Source organism: Lutra lutra, chromosome 6 (assembly GCF_902655055.1).
Source record: "Lutra lutra chromosome 6, mLutLut1.2, whole genome shotgun sequence".
NCBI lineage: Eukaryota > Metazoa > Chordata > Mammalia > Carnivora > Mustelidae > Lutra > Lutra lutra.
In genome coordinates, this window is record NC_062283.1 from 150683269 (window position 1) to 150700148 (window position 16880).

General features: G+C 38.8%; 1 protein-coding gene across 2 annotated transcripts in view; it reads right to left on the reverse strand.

Moving 5' to 3' along the window:
- Positions 1 to 369: 369 nt before the first annotated feature.
- C6H6orf118 (chromosome 6 C6orf118 homolog) overlaps positions 370 to 16880 on the reverse strand; it is a 34594-nt gene continuing 18083 nt past the window's right edge. For both annotated transcript variants that reach the window (XM_047734058.1, XM_047734059.1), the window contains exons 5-10: positions 13925 to 14055; positions 8817 to 8875; positions 4431 to 4612; positions 2822 to 2875; positions 2214 to 2275; positions 370 to 564 (exon numbers count right to left, since the gene is read on the reverse strand). In XM_047734058.1, the coding sequence (XP_047590014.1) occupies positions 474 to 564; positions 2214 to 2275; positions 2822 to 2875; positions 4431 to 4612; positions 8817 to 8875; positions 13925 to 14055 (579 nt within the window). In that variant the 3' untranslated portion in view covers positions 370 to 473. The remainder of the gene's footprint in view (positions 565 to 2213; positions 2276 to 2821; positions 2876 to 4430; positions 4613 to 8816; positions 8876 to 13924; positions 14056 to 16880) is intronic.

Consider the following 16880-nt stretch of genomic DNA (forward strand, 5'->3'; position numbering starts at 1 on the left):
GTTGTCATCAAGATCACAATCTGTCAAGACCCACATGTATTGCAAAGCACCATGCCAGTGCTGTAACCTTTCAGAGCACTACATCACTTACAATCAGTAAAGATTATTTAGTTTATGAATGTTCATTCTATGATTGCTACATTAAATGTTTATATATAGAACTGCATTGACAAATAAGAAATACATTTGATCTGTATTGTAGCAGTGCTGAATTTCTTATTCCGATCAAATAATTGAAAGTATTTTTCCTCGAAGAAAATTACTGAAGGAAAGCAGAAAATACTCTAAGAACTACTATTGCTATGAATATGTATACAAAAGGAAAACTAATCACATGCACACATGTATTTATTCCAATATCTTGAGTAGGATACACATACTACGTTAACTTTATTAGAGATTAAAACTGACAAAACGAGATGTATCTTCATTAATTTATAAATCTGCAAACATTCGTGCTATGCACATGGTGGCTATGAATTTTCATAGGTCATTTTCCAATCACTTGAGTTAGTTTCTGTTTCCTTTAAGTTTACAAATTTTTTAATAAAATCCCAAAGGTTCCTTAAACACAAGTGAACACAATAGATTAGACAAAAATGCCTCAAGCATAAGAGAAAAATTTAAAACAAACATTTAAGACATAATTACTCAAAAACACAAAGTGAGACTCTGTAATTTTCCACTTCCATTTTAAAGGATTTCTTGCAGAATTTTGGCCTGGAATGTAGCAAAGATTCTCCTTGTATTTGGACACAATCCCCTGCAGTATTTTCCAGACTAAGTATAGTGAGGCAGCAGATGTAGATTTATCTTGGAGATAATGATGTTTAAACTTTAGGTCCATCCACTCTCATTGCCAAAACTATGGAAGGAGCCTTCCCAATTTTGTATTTGTAATTCTATCTTCTTTTCTTTGAGGACACCCAACATAATACAACCCACCTGTGTGGTTCACTCAGTCACCATTCTACCACTGTTCTCCCATGACTCTCTCTACCACGTGAGCTAGAAAGAGTGTACTATTTCCTAGACTCCATTGTGGCTAAGGATTGTCTTGGGACATGGTGCTGGGCACTGAGATATGGTTGTAAGTCCCTGAAAGCACTTCCCCTAAATAAAACAGAAAAGTCTCCGGATGAGAAGCTCTTTGCCTTTTGTCTTCCCCTTTCCCCTTTATTTTTCTATGGGATGTGGACCCATGCCTGAAGATAGTCACACTGAGGCCTCCAGAAGGAAAATACTCGAGAAAACAAAGAAGAAAGATAGAAGATACTGGTTCCTTGATATTATCATTGAACTGAGGCCACCTACAACTAAATGTCTTTTAACTGTTGTTACAAATTAGCACTTTCCATACTTAAACCAGCAATGGTTTTCTGTTGCTCCCAGCCTTACCAAATCCTGAAATGTGAACTGTAGTACCAATTCTAAGAAAATTAACTATATAAAGCTAAGTTTATGTAATTGATACTATAAATCAGCCATTTCATTTTTAAATTAAAATTGTCAGAGTGGAGAGAGTCAATGATCATATGGTTTCACTTATTTGTGAAACATAAGGAATAGAATGGAGGACATTAGGAGAAGGAAGAGAAAAATGAAGGGGGGAAATCAGAGAGGCAGATGAACCATGAGAGACTATCAACTACAGGAGACAAACTGAAGGTTTTAGAGGGGAGATAGATGGGGGGATAGCTGAGCCTGGTGATGTGTATTAAGGAGGGCACGTGTTGCATGGAGCACTGGGAGTTATATGCAAACAATGAATCTTGGAACAATGCATCAAAAACTAATGATGTACTGTATGGTGACTAACATAACATAATTAAAAAAGACTGTCAGAGTAATAAATGCACAGCATTCTTCAAAAATTTAATGTCACTAAAAGCCATATAATTTGAGAAAGGAAAGTCACCACAGTCACCATCTCCCCACCTTCCTGATCCCTGCCTGTGAGAAATTACCCTCAATTCTTCAGTTCTTTCCAAAGAATTTATTTCTACATTGCCAAGTAATATATAGTGATTAAGATTTAAATCTTGGGCTAAGAATTCTTGAGCCCAGGAAAGAATATAACATATATATTTAAAGTAAACACTCATGAATATAAACACTTCAGAGCACTGTCCTGTCTAATGCAGATCTGAGTGGACGGTTTTGAGGAGAGCGTGAAATTGCCTCACTTCTTTTATCACGTCATCAACACTTACCGTTGCCCCTCCTCACTCATCTTACTCTTCTCCATGGTCTGCTTCACCTGGCTTTCAGTAACCTGCAGAACCAAAGTCATTTGGGCATGTGTAATGGCATGAGACTGACCTTATCTGATAAGAAGATTGAATCAAAATTGAATACCACTTCTAGAACCAGGCACAACATACTAATGTACATTGTATATAATTCAGAGGGATATACATATCCAATTGAAGCAGAATTACAATCTGTTAAGCAGCAAATTGTTAGTGTGTGTTCTGGAAGGGTATCCTGAAAGTCATTAGAGAACCAAATTCATTATATTCCCTGTTACCAGATAAACTCATTACAACTCACTGTTACATGTGCAAGGGTTAGAGAAAAAGTCAATTCTGATTGGCATATTCAGCTATTTAAAAAGGATGTTTATTTTTTTCATCAGTACATTAGCTTACACATGTCCAGTTTTAAGCTAATGTCTGCATAGTGAGATATTCTCAGCATTACAGAAAGTTATCATTTAGAAAAATAATGCATATATTCTTATTTTGTTTAGGACAAGAAGCACACACACATCAATAAAGGAAATATTCCTATTGAAAAACATTAATTCATAAATACTTACATGCATTTTCTTCTTTAAAATTCTGTTTGCTGTTTCCAATTTTATAGCTTCAGTCTGAAGAAGAAATGGTTTTAAAAGTAAGATGCTTGGTTAAGAATATTTGTTAAATTCTTCTCCCCATTTATGGGGCAAAAAGTATTATGTAAACAATGTTATTCTAATTTCAAAAGTACCCAAGAGCACACCATTTTAAAAACAGATGAATAAACAGAGCATGACTTAAAGGACATGAGTCAAAGAGAGATCAGTAGCCTCCTAGGTCAAAAACTACAGGAGATAAAGGTTGATATTAGAAAAACCCAGAGAATTTTAGTGAAATTCTAAAGAAGTTCCTTAATTTTTGTAATTAATAACAGACTTTGTTAAGGTGGCTGGATACAAGATAAAATACAAATATCAGGGGCAATCGCTTCTCGGCCTTTTGGCTAAGATCAAGTAACAAATATCAAGTGTAACAAAACCAGGGGCACCTGGGTGGCTCAGTCAGTTAAGCATCTGACTCTTGATTTCCATTCAGGTCAGGATCTCAGAATCATGGGATGGATCCCCACGTGGGGCTCTGTGCTCAGCATAAAGCCTGCTTCTCCCTCTCCCTCTGCCCCTCCTTCCACTTATGTGCTCTCACTCGTTCTCTTTCTCGTGCTCTCTCTCAAATAAATAAATAAAATCTTAAATAAATAAATAAATAAGAACAGACTGTAAACAAAAAACAGAAGCAATCTGATGCATTATTTTAAAAGAAAGAGAGAAGTCAAAATAAGTTTAAACCATCACCACCTTCCTATACACTTTATAATTCTGCTTTTAAAAAAAGATTTTAAAAAGATAGTGCTGGGAAAATACATGCAACTATATAACCATGAGAAGAAGAATCACACATCACTTATAATCTCTGTAACTAAGTGGTAACATTGAGTCAGATTCTACACAAATAAAAATCAGATTATAACATATAAAAAGCAGGGCAGCATAACATTTCAAAACATAGATTACAATCTACATTACACTGTTCATCAAAAATTGGTTCGTGATAATTGTTAAAGACTACTTTTAACACAGCAGACTCTCCTTTCTATGGTAGTAACTGATTTCTATCTTCTAACGTAATTGTACAACTCACTGAAAATCTAACTGTGGAGTTTCAGTGTTACACAATGAAAATAATAAGGGCTTTGGAGCCCCAAAATTATTAAGCTTCAACCCCAGCTTTGCCAACTGCAAACTGTCATCTTGAGCATGTTACTTAAAGCCTCTGAGCTTCAGCTCAATCTAATTAGTACATATAGATACTAAAAGTTGGCGGTCATGACTTTTATGACAAGCATCTTCAAAATTGTGAAACTTCAAGAGACATCAATTGACCTGAAAGAGATGCAATTGGAACCTTTACAGAACTCTACAGAATTTTTAATCACCTTTATTTTTGTTGTATTAGCTAGACGTATTAATTATTTTGATCATTTGCTACAAATGTTTTGCAACAAAAACGTATTTGGACCAATTTTTTCCATTATTGTTTACCCAGCTGCAAAATGAAATTGCTTCATGTATTTGCCAACATCTTCAAGCAGAAGAACAATGTAAACATTCAAATAAATAAATTACATACCTCTATGCTCTTAATCCTATTCTCAGTGATATGTGAAATTCCCGTATGAAGCAAAGTTGTTTTGATTTCTCTTTCAAGAGCTTGAATTTCATCCCATTTATTAAGTATTTCACACCTCTTCTTTTCGACCTTCTCAATAAGAGTGAGGTGATCCTCATCCATTACATCTTTCTTAGATAATTCTGGAAATATTTTTAAAAGCAAAGTAGTACTGTTTATTACATCATCTCTTATTAATGGCATTATGCATTACTAACAGTATTATGTATGTTATATATAGCTATAAAATCTAATGTAACTCAAGCTCCAAGCACCTCAATAAAAATGATCTGATCTGAGAATGGGGATATTCCTCCTCTAATTTATTTATACAATCAACAAGCATTTATTGAGTGCCCAATTTGAGCACCCAACATAACGTGAGGAAGGTGCAAGGACGACTTTGCAGAAGTGTGACAAAGTTGAGACCCAAAGGGTGAAAAGGTGTTAGACAAGGGAAAGGATAATGAATGGGGCAGAAGAGCAGAACTTGGCACATTTCAGAAAACAAAAACAAACAAACACAAAAACAACAACGATATAGTAGGGTGGGAACATTGAGGGGCATGGAGTGACATCAATGAATACTAGAAAGGAAGCAGGGGGAGATCTGAAAAGGTCTTGTAACCTATGTTAGGAAATTAGTCAATGTGGAAGGCTCTTAAGCTGGGGTCAGCACATGCAATGGTCTTTCTACAGTACCAAAAGTAGATGAGAAAGGGTGAAGCTGAAACAGGATGACCAGGCAGAAAGCTACTACACTCATCCAAGCAAGATCAGATCAGGATAGTACCTGAGGCATAAAGAGAAGTGGAGAGATACAAAAAAGATTTAGGGAATGGAACAAGGAAGGCTTGGTAACTGACTGGATCCAGATGCAGAGGACAGGTAGGTATCAAAATAACACCTAGGTTTCAGCTTTGCTACAGCAAGGAACAGAGGCAGTAGGAAGGAAGGGCATTCAAAGCAGCAGAGATGTAAGAGAGCTAGGTTTGAATCTCACCTGGGCCACTAACTATAAGCTGTGTTGAAGTGATTGATAGGGTGGTGGGAGGGGAAGATTTCTGCCACAGGCTTTCCGACTCAACTTCCATGTGTTTGGAGATGCCATTCACTGAAACAGAGAGTTTCATTGGGGACGTGCTGAGTTGAGGAGTCTATGGGATACTCAAGTGGCCATATCCAGTAAGTAATTGGATATAGAGATCTCAAGCCTAAAAAAGAGATTTGGGCAGGAAAAAGATTTGGAATGAAAGATGTGTGCATTGAACCAAAGACATGTTAGGTTGCAACAAATATCAATATTGAAGGGTTCAGAAAGGTGATGGAGACACTAAGAGTAACTCACTGCTGAAAGAACTTCATCGTCGAACAGCACAGTTAGATTCTGACTACAGTGGTAAGACAATTTTTTTGAGAAAGAATAACTAATCCTTTTTGGTAGGAAAAAAAGCAATTCAAAGAGTGATAACATTTACCCATACATGGGGAACAACACAGAAACCACTGCCATCATTCCAACTTGCCAAATTTGGAAGAAGAAAAAACTTTGAAAATGAGTTTTGAATTTTGGGGGAATTAGCTAAGCAGACACACAATGAACTAAACAAGGAAGCAGAAACAGCCAGGGTTAAGCTGTTAAACTATGACGTCTGATCCCCACCTTAACCTAAGCAGAAGGTTTTAACCTACAACAATTACCTAGGGACACAGGAGCCAAAAGGAGTGAAAGACCACTTCAATGACCCAACAGTTGTTACTCCTCTTCTACCAAAAGAGGAAGACGAAGGAGGCACCAGGGTGCCTCCCTCAGTTAAGCATTTGCCTTTGGTTCAGGTCATGATCTCAGAGTCCTGGGATTGAGCCCCTCATCGGGCTCCCTGATCTGCATGGAGTCTGCTTGTCCTTCTCCCTCTCCTCCCACTAACTCTCTCTCTCTCTCTTTCTCTCTCAAATAAATAAATAAATAGAATATTAAAAAAGAGAAAGAAAGAAAAAGACTGAGGTACCAGGAGGGGGAAGTTCCACAGAACATACATACAAACAGAGATTCCTGAATTAGAAAGCTTCAGGAAAAGAATAAAGGAAAATGAGCACAAGCCACCAGATTTCTTCGATAGTGCTGGGAAATGTCAGAAACAGCTAGAATCAACTATTAAGGAACATTTACTACAGTTCTAGAAATTAGCAATATCTTCTTGTTTATTGTTTTTAAATCACTGATGTTTTATCCTGTTAGCAGTTAGCAATGAAGATTTTAAGTCTAAAAGAAAAATGGGACAAATACCATATGATTCCACTCATAAATGGAATCTTGAAAAAAAAAGAACAAACAAATAGCAGAATCAGACCTATACCTACAGAGAACAAAGTGATGGTTGCCAGAGGGAAGGGGCTAGAGGGATGGACGAAATGAGTGAATTGGAGAGGAAGACTCAGGCTTCCAGTTACAGAATGAGTAAGGCACAGTGTTAAAGAGCAGAGCATAAGGAATTCAGTCATTGATACTGTAACAGTGATGTACTTGGATAGATGATAGCTACACTCCTGGTGAGCATCCCATAATGCATGAATGTGTCAAATCACCAAGTTGTACACCTGGAATTAATGTAACATTGTGTCAGTTATACTCATATTAAGAAAAGAAAAGAAGGAAAGAAAAGAAAAGAAAAGAAGAGAGAAGAAAAGAAATGAAATGAAAAGAAAAAGAAAATGGTGGAGCTGTGTTAGGAGACAGCAAGGAAATAGGAAACAGGGAGCTGGAGTCCCATCCATGACTTTTCTATAGGAGGAACCCAAGAATACACAACATGGGTGCAGGAGAAAGATGTACCCCACCCCCCCATAAGTCCTAACACAGGGTCAGAAGACAAGCACTGCACCAGCCTAGGATAAAAAAAGAGGCCAGGACTGTGGCCACAAGAAGCCCTTGGAAGCTAGCCAACAGGTGACTCACCCAAGTGCTGCTTGCAGGGAGGAAAGAACTAACAGAAGGAAACAAAAGATCCCAGTAATAAGAGGGATTTGAGGCCAAGTTCTGCTAAGAACTTAAAACAGGTTAGTCTGTAAGTATACCCCAGAAGTTGCTGAGGTGGGTGGAAAGTGATTCCAGTATGAGTTAGTATTTAACAAACTTGGAAGAAAAATGGCATTTGGCTGAATCATTGCATTAATAGTATAGAGCGTATTTTGGTTACTTAATCATATTCTTAACTGTGTATCTAATTTTAAAATAGTTTTAATATTTATCTAATGCATAAGGATTCATAGATGTAATTAGATCCTCATCAACTGTGTAGTCTTCCTCACAAGCAGCCATGAGGAAGGGGAGGAATGGGCAGGACCACTCCCCTGAGCCAAGCTCCCTGGTCCTACTTCCCATGGATACTTGCATTTATTTAATCCTCACAGCGCACCTGAGAGGGAAGTACCATCAGTATCCTGAACTAACAGGCAGGCAGCTGAGACTAATGGAATTGCGATAACGAAGCTGGCGGTCTGGGTGATCCACCAGCCCCGTGGCCTGCCAGGGAGATGAGTCCAGCCCAGCACACCATGGGAGACATAGAATGTGTCTGTAAGACAGAGGACATCACAAACTGGGACAGTCTGGGAAACGTAGTGAACACTGATTTCTTTGAGCCGGGAAAAGAGATGCACAGGTTCTGGAATCCAGAATGGACTGTCTTCATTGCTGTTACCCTGGCAACCACAAGAGTCCACAGCCCCGTGTGCTGTGGTTCAGTCCCATGTAGGGTGCTGAGTTGTGTCCACAGCCCCCTCCGAAGCCTGTCATTATGTCAAGACCCTTTCTGTAGGGTACGATTAGTCCTTCAGCACTCCCTCGTGGGAACTGTTCCCATATGTATATCACTTGCTCAATTTCTTAGGATCTATTCCACATGTCTTGGTCAAAACTTGACATAATTCTTTCTATAGGAGGTCTTGACTAAACTCGTTATTCCACTAAAAACCACAAAGATCTTAGAGAAGAAGGATGTGGTGTCCATGTCCAGAGAAACTAAAAAACCGAAGGTGTGCAGAGCACCAGCTACAGCAGTCATAATCTCCACACCTGACAGGACCGATTACAGAGATGAACAGTCTCCTGCACCTTTAAAGTACTTTATTTAACCTCTTCAGATTAAATGAGAACTTGCTGGATTTCTAAAGAACTTGATGGAAAAAAGTACACGAATAAAATTTAATAAGCTCTCTGAAAAAAAAAAAAAGAAAAACTGTTTCAAACGAATAATAGCAGGCAGCCCTAAATTGCAGACAGTCACAGACGAGGACATGAAGATTCTTTACGCAGAGGTCAGAAGGAAACGTCCCACAACTACTTGCCTGATTTTTCCTTAGCAGATTGCAGCAGTGTTTGCTCCCTCTCAAGTTCGCTTCTGAGTCTACAGGTTTGGTGATAAAAAAAAAAAAAAAAAAAAGCAGTAAAACATCAGAACCTTTCTTCCTTATCTATTTTATGCCATAAGTCTTTCTTTTCTTTTTTTTACATAAAATTTATGCAATTTATTTTAAAAAACTATAGATCAATGTACCACCCAAGAACAGCTCTTATTAACATTTTTACCTCTTTCTCCCAGCATTTTCTATTAAATAAATTACCGGGTATTTTTCAAAGAGCTGGAGCAAATAATCCTAAAATTTGTATGGAATCAGAAGAGACACCGAATCGCTAAGGAAATGTTGAAAAACAAAAATAAAACTGGGGGCATCACGTTACCTGATTTCAAGCTTTACTACAAAGCCGTGATCACCAAGACAGCATGGTACTGGCATAAAAAACAGACACATAGACCAGTGGAACAGAGTAGAGAGCCCAGATATGGACCCTCAACTCTATGGTCAATTAATCTTCGACAAAACAGGAAAAAATATACAGTGGAAAAAAGACAGTCTCTTCAATAAATGGTGCTGGGAAAACTGGACAGCTATATGCAGAAGAATGAAACTCGACCATTCTCTTACACTGTACACAAAGATAAACTCAAGATGGATAAAAGATCTCAACGTGAGATAGGAATCCATCAGAATCCTAGAGGAGAACATAGGCAGTAACCTCTTCGATATCAGCCACAGCAACATCTTTCAAGATATGTTTCCAAAGGCAAAGGAAACAAAAGCGAAGATGAACTTTTGGGACTTCATCAAGATCAAAAGCTCTGCACAGCAAAGGAAACAGTCAAAAAAACAAAGAGGCAACCCACAGAATGGGAGAAGATATTTGCAAATGACAGTACAGACAAAAGGTTGATATCCAGGATCTATAAAGAACTCCTGAAACTCAACACACACAAAACAGACAATCATATCAAAAAATGGGCAGAAGATATGAACAGACACTTCTCCAATGAAGACATACAAATGGCTATCAGACACATGAAAAAATGTTCATCATCACTAGCCATCAGGGAGATTCAAATTAAAACCACATTGAGATACCACCTTACACCAGTTAGAATGGCCAAAATTAGCAAGACAGGAAACAACATGTGTTGGAGGGGATGTGGAGAAAGGGGAACCCTCTTACACTGTTGGTGGGAATGCAAGTTGGTGCAGCCACTTTGGAGAATAGTGTGGAGATTCCTCAAGAAATTAAAAATAGCTGGGGCGCCTGAGTGGCTCAGTGGGTTAAGCTGCTGCCTTCGGCTCAGGTCATGATCTCAGGGTCCTGAGATCGAGTCCCGCATCGGGCTCTCTGCTCAGCAGGGAGCCTGCTTCCCTCCCTCTCTCTCTGCCTGCCTCTTTGTCTACTTGTGATCTCTTCTCTGTCAAATAAATAAATAAAATCTTAAAAAAAAAAGAAAAAAAAGAAAGAAATTAAAAATAGAGCTTCCCTATGACCCTGCCATTGCACTGCTGGGTATTTACCCCAAAGATACAGATGTAGTGAACAGAAGGGCCATCTGTACCTCATGTTTATAGCAGTAATGGCCATGGTCGCCAAACTGTGGAAAGAACCAAGATGCCCTTCAACAGACGAATGGATAAGGAAGATGTGGTCCATATACACTATGGAGTATTATGCCTCCATCAGAAAGGATGAATACCCAACTTTTGTAGCAACATGGACGGGACTGGAAGAGATTTTGCTGAGTGAAATAAGTCAAGCAGAGAGACTCAAATATCATATGGTTTCACTTATTTGTGGAGCATAACAAATAGCATGGAGGACAAGGGGAGATGGAGAGGAGAAGGAAGTTGAGGGAAATTGGAAGGGAAGGTGAACCATGAGAGACTATGGACTCTGAAAAACAATCTGAGGGTTTTGAAGGGGCAGGGGGTGGGATTTTGGGGGATCCAGGTGGTGGGTATTGTAGAGGGCACGTATTGCATGGAGCACTGGGTGTGGTGCAAAAAATAACGAATACTGTTACACTAACAAAATAAAAAATAATAAATTAATTAATTAATTAAATAAAATAAAAAGATTTTATGATGTAACAGAAAAAAATGTATAGTCTTATTTTTGCAGTCCTAGCAACAAATGCCAGCCACAAGTCTTTCTTAAAAATTGAGAAACAGGGGCACCTGGGTGGCTCAGTGGGTTAAAGCCTCTGCCTTTGGCTCAGGTCATGATCCCAGCGTCCTGGGATCGAGTCCCACATCAGGCTCCTTGCTCGGCAGGGAACCTGCTTCTCCCTCTGTCTCTGCCTGCCTCTCTGCCTACTTGTGATCTCTCTCTCTCTCTCTCTCTCTCTGACAAGTAAATAAATAAAATCTTTTAAAAAAATTTTTTGAGAAACAAAAAGTGATCTCAGTTTCTATCAAAAAAGGTCCTTTGAAACCCTATATAAAATGAAAGCCTCAGTCAGTCAAATTAAATAAACAAAAGAATACTTTCTTATGCAGATTGTGTAAACCACTAGTTGAAAAAGCTGGTTAATATAAAACAAATGATTTCCTATAGTGTTTATGGATATTATTTTGTTACTGGAAATTCTACAAAGCAAGGAGGCAAGGAAACTAGAATTTACACGCTGAGATGGACAAGAGATAAGGGACAGTGAAGGCACATGACCGCAGCTAGAATGCACACTGCCTGTTCTCTGGCCCTAGTGATTTCCTCCCACAGATACAATTCACAAATCCCACTACTTTTACACTAAAAATAAAATAAAAGACATTTTAAAAGAAGGAAATGAAAACATATGTAATCTCTTTGTATCCCCTCCCAGAACAAAACAAAACAAAACAAAACAAAAACTAAATACTGTCTAATGTCTAATACATTGCAGGGTGGGAGAAGGGAGTCTAATATGTATCAACATATCTCTTGTGCAGAGAAATCCTGTGATTTGGTTAAAAACATCAGCACCACAAATGAGTCGATGCTTCCAATATACAGGGGCCTAATGGTTAACTAGCTTCACAGATATTAGCTCATTTTATCAGAGATGAAAAGAAACAGAAAAGTATTCTGACTCTTAATTTTAAGAATTTGAGATCAAATGAATTAATAAGAATGGTAACAGCCTTGTCAGTATGCATTTAGTTTCCAGAAGTATTAAACGCATTATAGCTTTAAATACTATGTTCTATTCCATTGCTTTTTCTTTTTCTTATGAAACTTCAATTATATGTAAATTGGATCTTCTTTGCCTGTGTTCCATTTTAACCAGTTTTCCGTTTTTCCTCTCTCTTTTTTTTTTAAGATTTTTATTTATTTATTCGACAGACAGAGACCACAAGCAGGCAGAGAGGCAGGCAGAGAGAGAGAGTTTCCTCTCTCTTTTTATTTCTTTTGTTATCTCATCATTCTCTGGCTTGTTTTTTGTTGGTCACAAAAGACTATCTCTCCTTGGGTGTGTCATAATTTTGTCTGGATATCTGACATAATTTTCACTTTTTCAACAATCTTTCCTCAGTGGTCAAATCATGCTTCATGTCTTCTTTTTTGTTGCTGTGCTTAGTGTTTACATTTCTAACTCAAGGTCATTTTCACAGCTAGAAATGTTCTTTTAAGACTATTTCACTAAGTTTGGTGTGCTATGGTACAGTTTTCTTCTCCAACTTTTGTTGTTGTTAGATGGTAGTGGTTTTCATCAGCTAATGGGTCCTCATTTTATCAAGAAATACAGTTGCTTGTGCAGACAGGGATCATTTGCACCTCTGCATCTTTGTGAGTAGGGATAGCAGTTTGGGGAGTGTGTGAGGTTCCTAATTCAAGAGAACACATTTTTGTCAGAATAGCAAAGTATGCTTTTGTTCCTATTTTAGGGCGTTTTATTTTGATTTTTTACTGGACAACTTTTTTTTTTTTTTTTTTGAGGAAAGAAAGAACAGTAGTGAAAGGGTCATGTGCCCTTCAATTTTTTTCTTTTATGGGATTCTAAACTCCCCTCCCTTGCTTCTTTTTCTCTTCAATGCACAGTTCTAAAGAATGCTGATCACTTCCTTTTAAAGCTCTTCCCACCATATCATTATCATTTCAGTAGTGTTCCTTGCTTCTATGCTCACTTCAAAGTCCTTTCCATCTAAGTCAGTGCTCTGATAGACAGACCAGTAAACTCTGTGGTATTATTTAGGAAAGCTGCTCTCTCTCCCTCCCTCCCTCCCCCCACCCTCTTCCACCCTTCTCTCTCTCCCTTCCTATACCTTCTCTCCCCTTTCCACCTCTCCTTCACCTTCTCCATCCCTCCCCCTCTCTCAGGATTTCCCCCTTCTCCCTCTTTCTCTCTCCCCACTCTCTCTGTTCCCCTCCCACTTCTTCCTCTCTCTCTCTCTCTCTCTGGCACTAATTTTAGAACATGATAGGCCTTCAACCAGCTCCATTCTTCTCTCTTCCCCCACTTCCCTTGCTCTCACCAAGGTTTGCAGAAAGAGAGTAGATAATGATTCACTGGCATTTGATGTGTATTTTTCTAATTACAAGTATTTTGAAGTTTGGTGGCTTTTTGTCTTCTACTTATACTGAAAGCATGGTTGTGTCTTTTGGGTTTTTGTTTCTTATTTTGTTTTCTTAATGATATTTTGGGTGTGTTGGCTCTGCTTCAATCTTCTTTAAATCCTCTATAAAATATATGCCCTATCCAATTGTGATTTCATCTGAAAGACTACACAGAAAATTTAAAAGATTTTTTTAAAGTTAAAAACATAATAAGATCATTCATGAAAGGTATCTTGACTTTGCAGCAGTGTCACCTGCCTATACAAAGCAGGTGACAAATCCCCATCTTATACAAAGATAAGATGCCTTCAGAGACCATCCCAAACCACCCTCTCCTTCCCATACAAACACCAGATTTGGTTGAATTTCCTAGTAACACATGTAATGGCTTGTGAAAGGGGCCAGATGACAGGGTATTAGTACAGGCAAAGTGCCTTCCCCAACAGTGCAGAAAAAAAATGTAAATATATATGCTTGTCACATGGTTTTAAAATATTATAAAATAATATAGTCCCAACATAAATCAAATCAGACTGTTAACTCTTACTTGTCATTATGCTCCATGGCTGCTTTGGTGGCTGCCACCATCAACCTCAGTTCCTCCTTGGCCTGGGTGACATCTGCAGTCTTCACTGATCTCCTCTCCAGCCCCTTGGCATTAGCCAGCATTATTCCAGTCTAGGAATTACAAGGTCATAATGAGTAAGACACACACAGGAAAGGTGAACATTTTCCTTTTTTGTTATTAATTGTATTCAAGATATCCTGTGTCAAACAGAAATTCTAGGTAAAATAGGCAAATAGGATGAAAGGGAGGAGAAAATATTGGAGGAAGGAGAACTAGTCATGTAAAGATCTGGGTAAAATATTGTTTTTTAAGATTTTATTTTCTTAAGAAAGTTAAAAAGTGGTAGGAGTTCACTGTGGGTTTGTGTGGGAAAAAGAAATGCTAAATAAATTGTTCCAAGTATCTTATCATGAGCACCAGCATTATTTCTAAATTGGTGAGAAACCATTTAATTTGATTATTCTACATGGATATAAAGCAAGCTGAACTCAAATGTGGAGAAACAAAGATCTCTGCTTAATTAAGTGATAGGTTGCCACATTTCCAGAAACAGAAAGAGGGATCTGATACCCTGTTGGCCAGGGAATTTTCATGCTGATATTTGATTGGGATAAAGGCCTGTATGCTCCTTTCAGACTCAACCTCAAAAACCAAGGAATATGATAGACCCCCAACTGGAGGCTTTGTTTATTCCTGTCAAACATAAGCTTATTTTTCTGCAGCATGAAAATCTCAAAACAAGGAAAACTCTGCATACATTCAAGTTTGAATTAAGCAGTAAATCAGAGATGGGGAAGATGGCAATGAAGTAGGAGGACACCAGGCTCACTTCATCCCTCAGATACAACTAGCTAACTATCAAATCCCTAAATGCCCCCCAGAAATCGAGCTGAAGACTGGCAGAGCAAACTCCACAACTAAAGGTAGACAAAAGCCCACATCAAGGAAGGTAGGAAGTGTGGAGACATTGTTTGGGAGAGAAATGGGGGTGGCCAATGTAATGAGGAGAGTGCTATAGTCTCAAAGAAGGGTGAGAGACAGACTAGCACATAGGGTAGCCCACACGGGGAACACAAATCCCCATACCAATTGGCTTGGAAAACAAGAGGGGTTGAATTTCATGAATTCTTGCAACTAGTGGAGCTTAAAGCCTAGACTTTTAAAGGTCAGTGTGCCTGGTTCAGGGAGAGCTCCAAGATCACTGGGGCTACTCCAGGAGACAAGGCAGGGCAAGCAGCCTGCAGAGATACAGCATGGGAGCAGCAATCCAAAGAGTGCCTAGAGCACATAGTGGGGAGGTTATTTGCTCGCCTTGGAGTGTGTCCCAGAGAGGACGAGTTCACAGAGAGACCCCTCTGGGAACAAAGGAACTGACAAGGACCATTTCTTTTACATAAGCACAGGGTCACCTTCAGGAACCAGTGCCACTTGGACACTCTCTACCTAACTTGCTTATACCAAGCTCTGCCCCAGTCCCCCATACGTCAGTGGAACCCACTATCCCAGCCATTTCTGCCATGGTCCCAGTACAGTGGATCTCCTCCTCCAGAAGAACCGCCTAAACCCCTGTCAACACCACATCTCCCAATCTGGGAGTTTTCCAGGGCCTCAGTGCCAATGGTAGTGGTGACAAGTCTCATTTCAAAAGCAGAATACACTTAGTTAAAGTGCACCACATTCAGGCAAGGGAAAAAACACTGCCCACAATAGGCAAAGAGAGCCTCAGCAGACAACTGGCCTAAAGGATGAAGTGGCCAGGAAAAAGCAGCAGAGGGCATGCAGCACACATTGGAGACACTCCCTGAAGTGCCAGGCCCTGTGGAATAGGGCACAGTACATGACAGGGCACTATAGGACTCTTCTTCGTAAGGCTATTAACCTCAAGAACAGGGAGATGTAGCTGACTTTTCTAACAGAGAGAAACAGAAATAGACAAAATGAGAAGACAAAAGAGAAGACAGATTGAGAAGAGTTTGTCCCAGATTGAAAGAACAGGATAAGGCCACAGTCAGGGATCTAAGATACAGATGTAAGTAACATGCCTGAAGGAGTATTTAAAGTAATAATCATAAAGATATTCACTGGACTTGAGAAAAGAATAGAAGACAGAGTGAAGGAAAGTAATCAAGCTGAACAAAAGAGAGTAAAAAAACTTATGCAAAATGAGAATAGACTTAGGGAACTCAGTGACTCCATCAAACATAATAACATTCATATTATAGGGATCCCAGAAGCAAGAGAGAGAAAAGGGGACAGAAAATTTCTTTGAAGAAATAGTTGAAAATTTCCCTAATCTGGAGAGGGAAAGAGACATTCAGATCCATTAGGCACAGAGAACACCCAACAAAAATAAAATTTTTAAGAAAATTTTTTTTAAATTTTAAAAAGGAGGGGCACCTTGGGTGGCTCATTGGGTTAAAGCCTCTGCCTTCAGCTCAGGTCATGATCCCAAAGTCCTGGGATCGAGCCCCACATCAGGCTCTCTGCTCAGCAGGGAGCCTGCTTCCTCCTCTCTCTCTTTCTCTGCCTGCCTCTCCCCCTACTTGTGATCTCTGCCTGTCAAATAAATAAATAAAATATTTTTTAAAAAATTTAAAAAGGAGATCCACACCAAGACATATTGTAATTAAGTGGGTAAAATGTAGTGATAAGGAAAAAAACTTTAAAGCATCAAGACATATGTAGACAGTTACATATAGGGGAAACCCTACAAGGCTATCAGTGGATTTTTCTGTAGAAACTTTGCAAGCCAGAAAAAACTGGCATGAAATATTCAAAGTGCTGAATGGGGAAAATCTGTAGCCAAGAATACTTATTCAGCAAGGCTAAAATTCAGAATAGAAGGAGAGATAAAGAGTTTCCCAAACAAATAAAAACTAAAGGAGTTCATGACCACTAAACCAGCCCTACAAGAAATATTAAAAGGGACACTTTG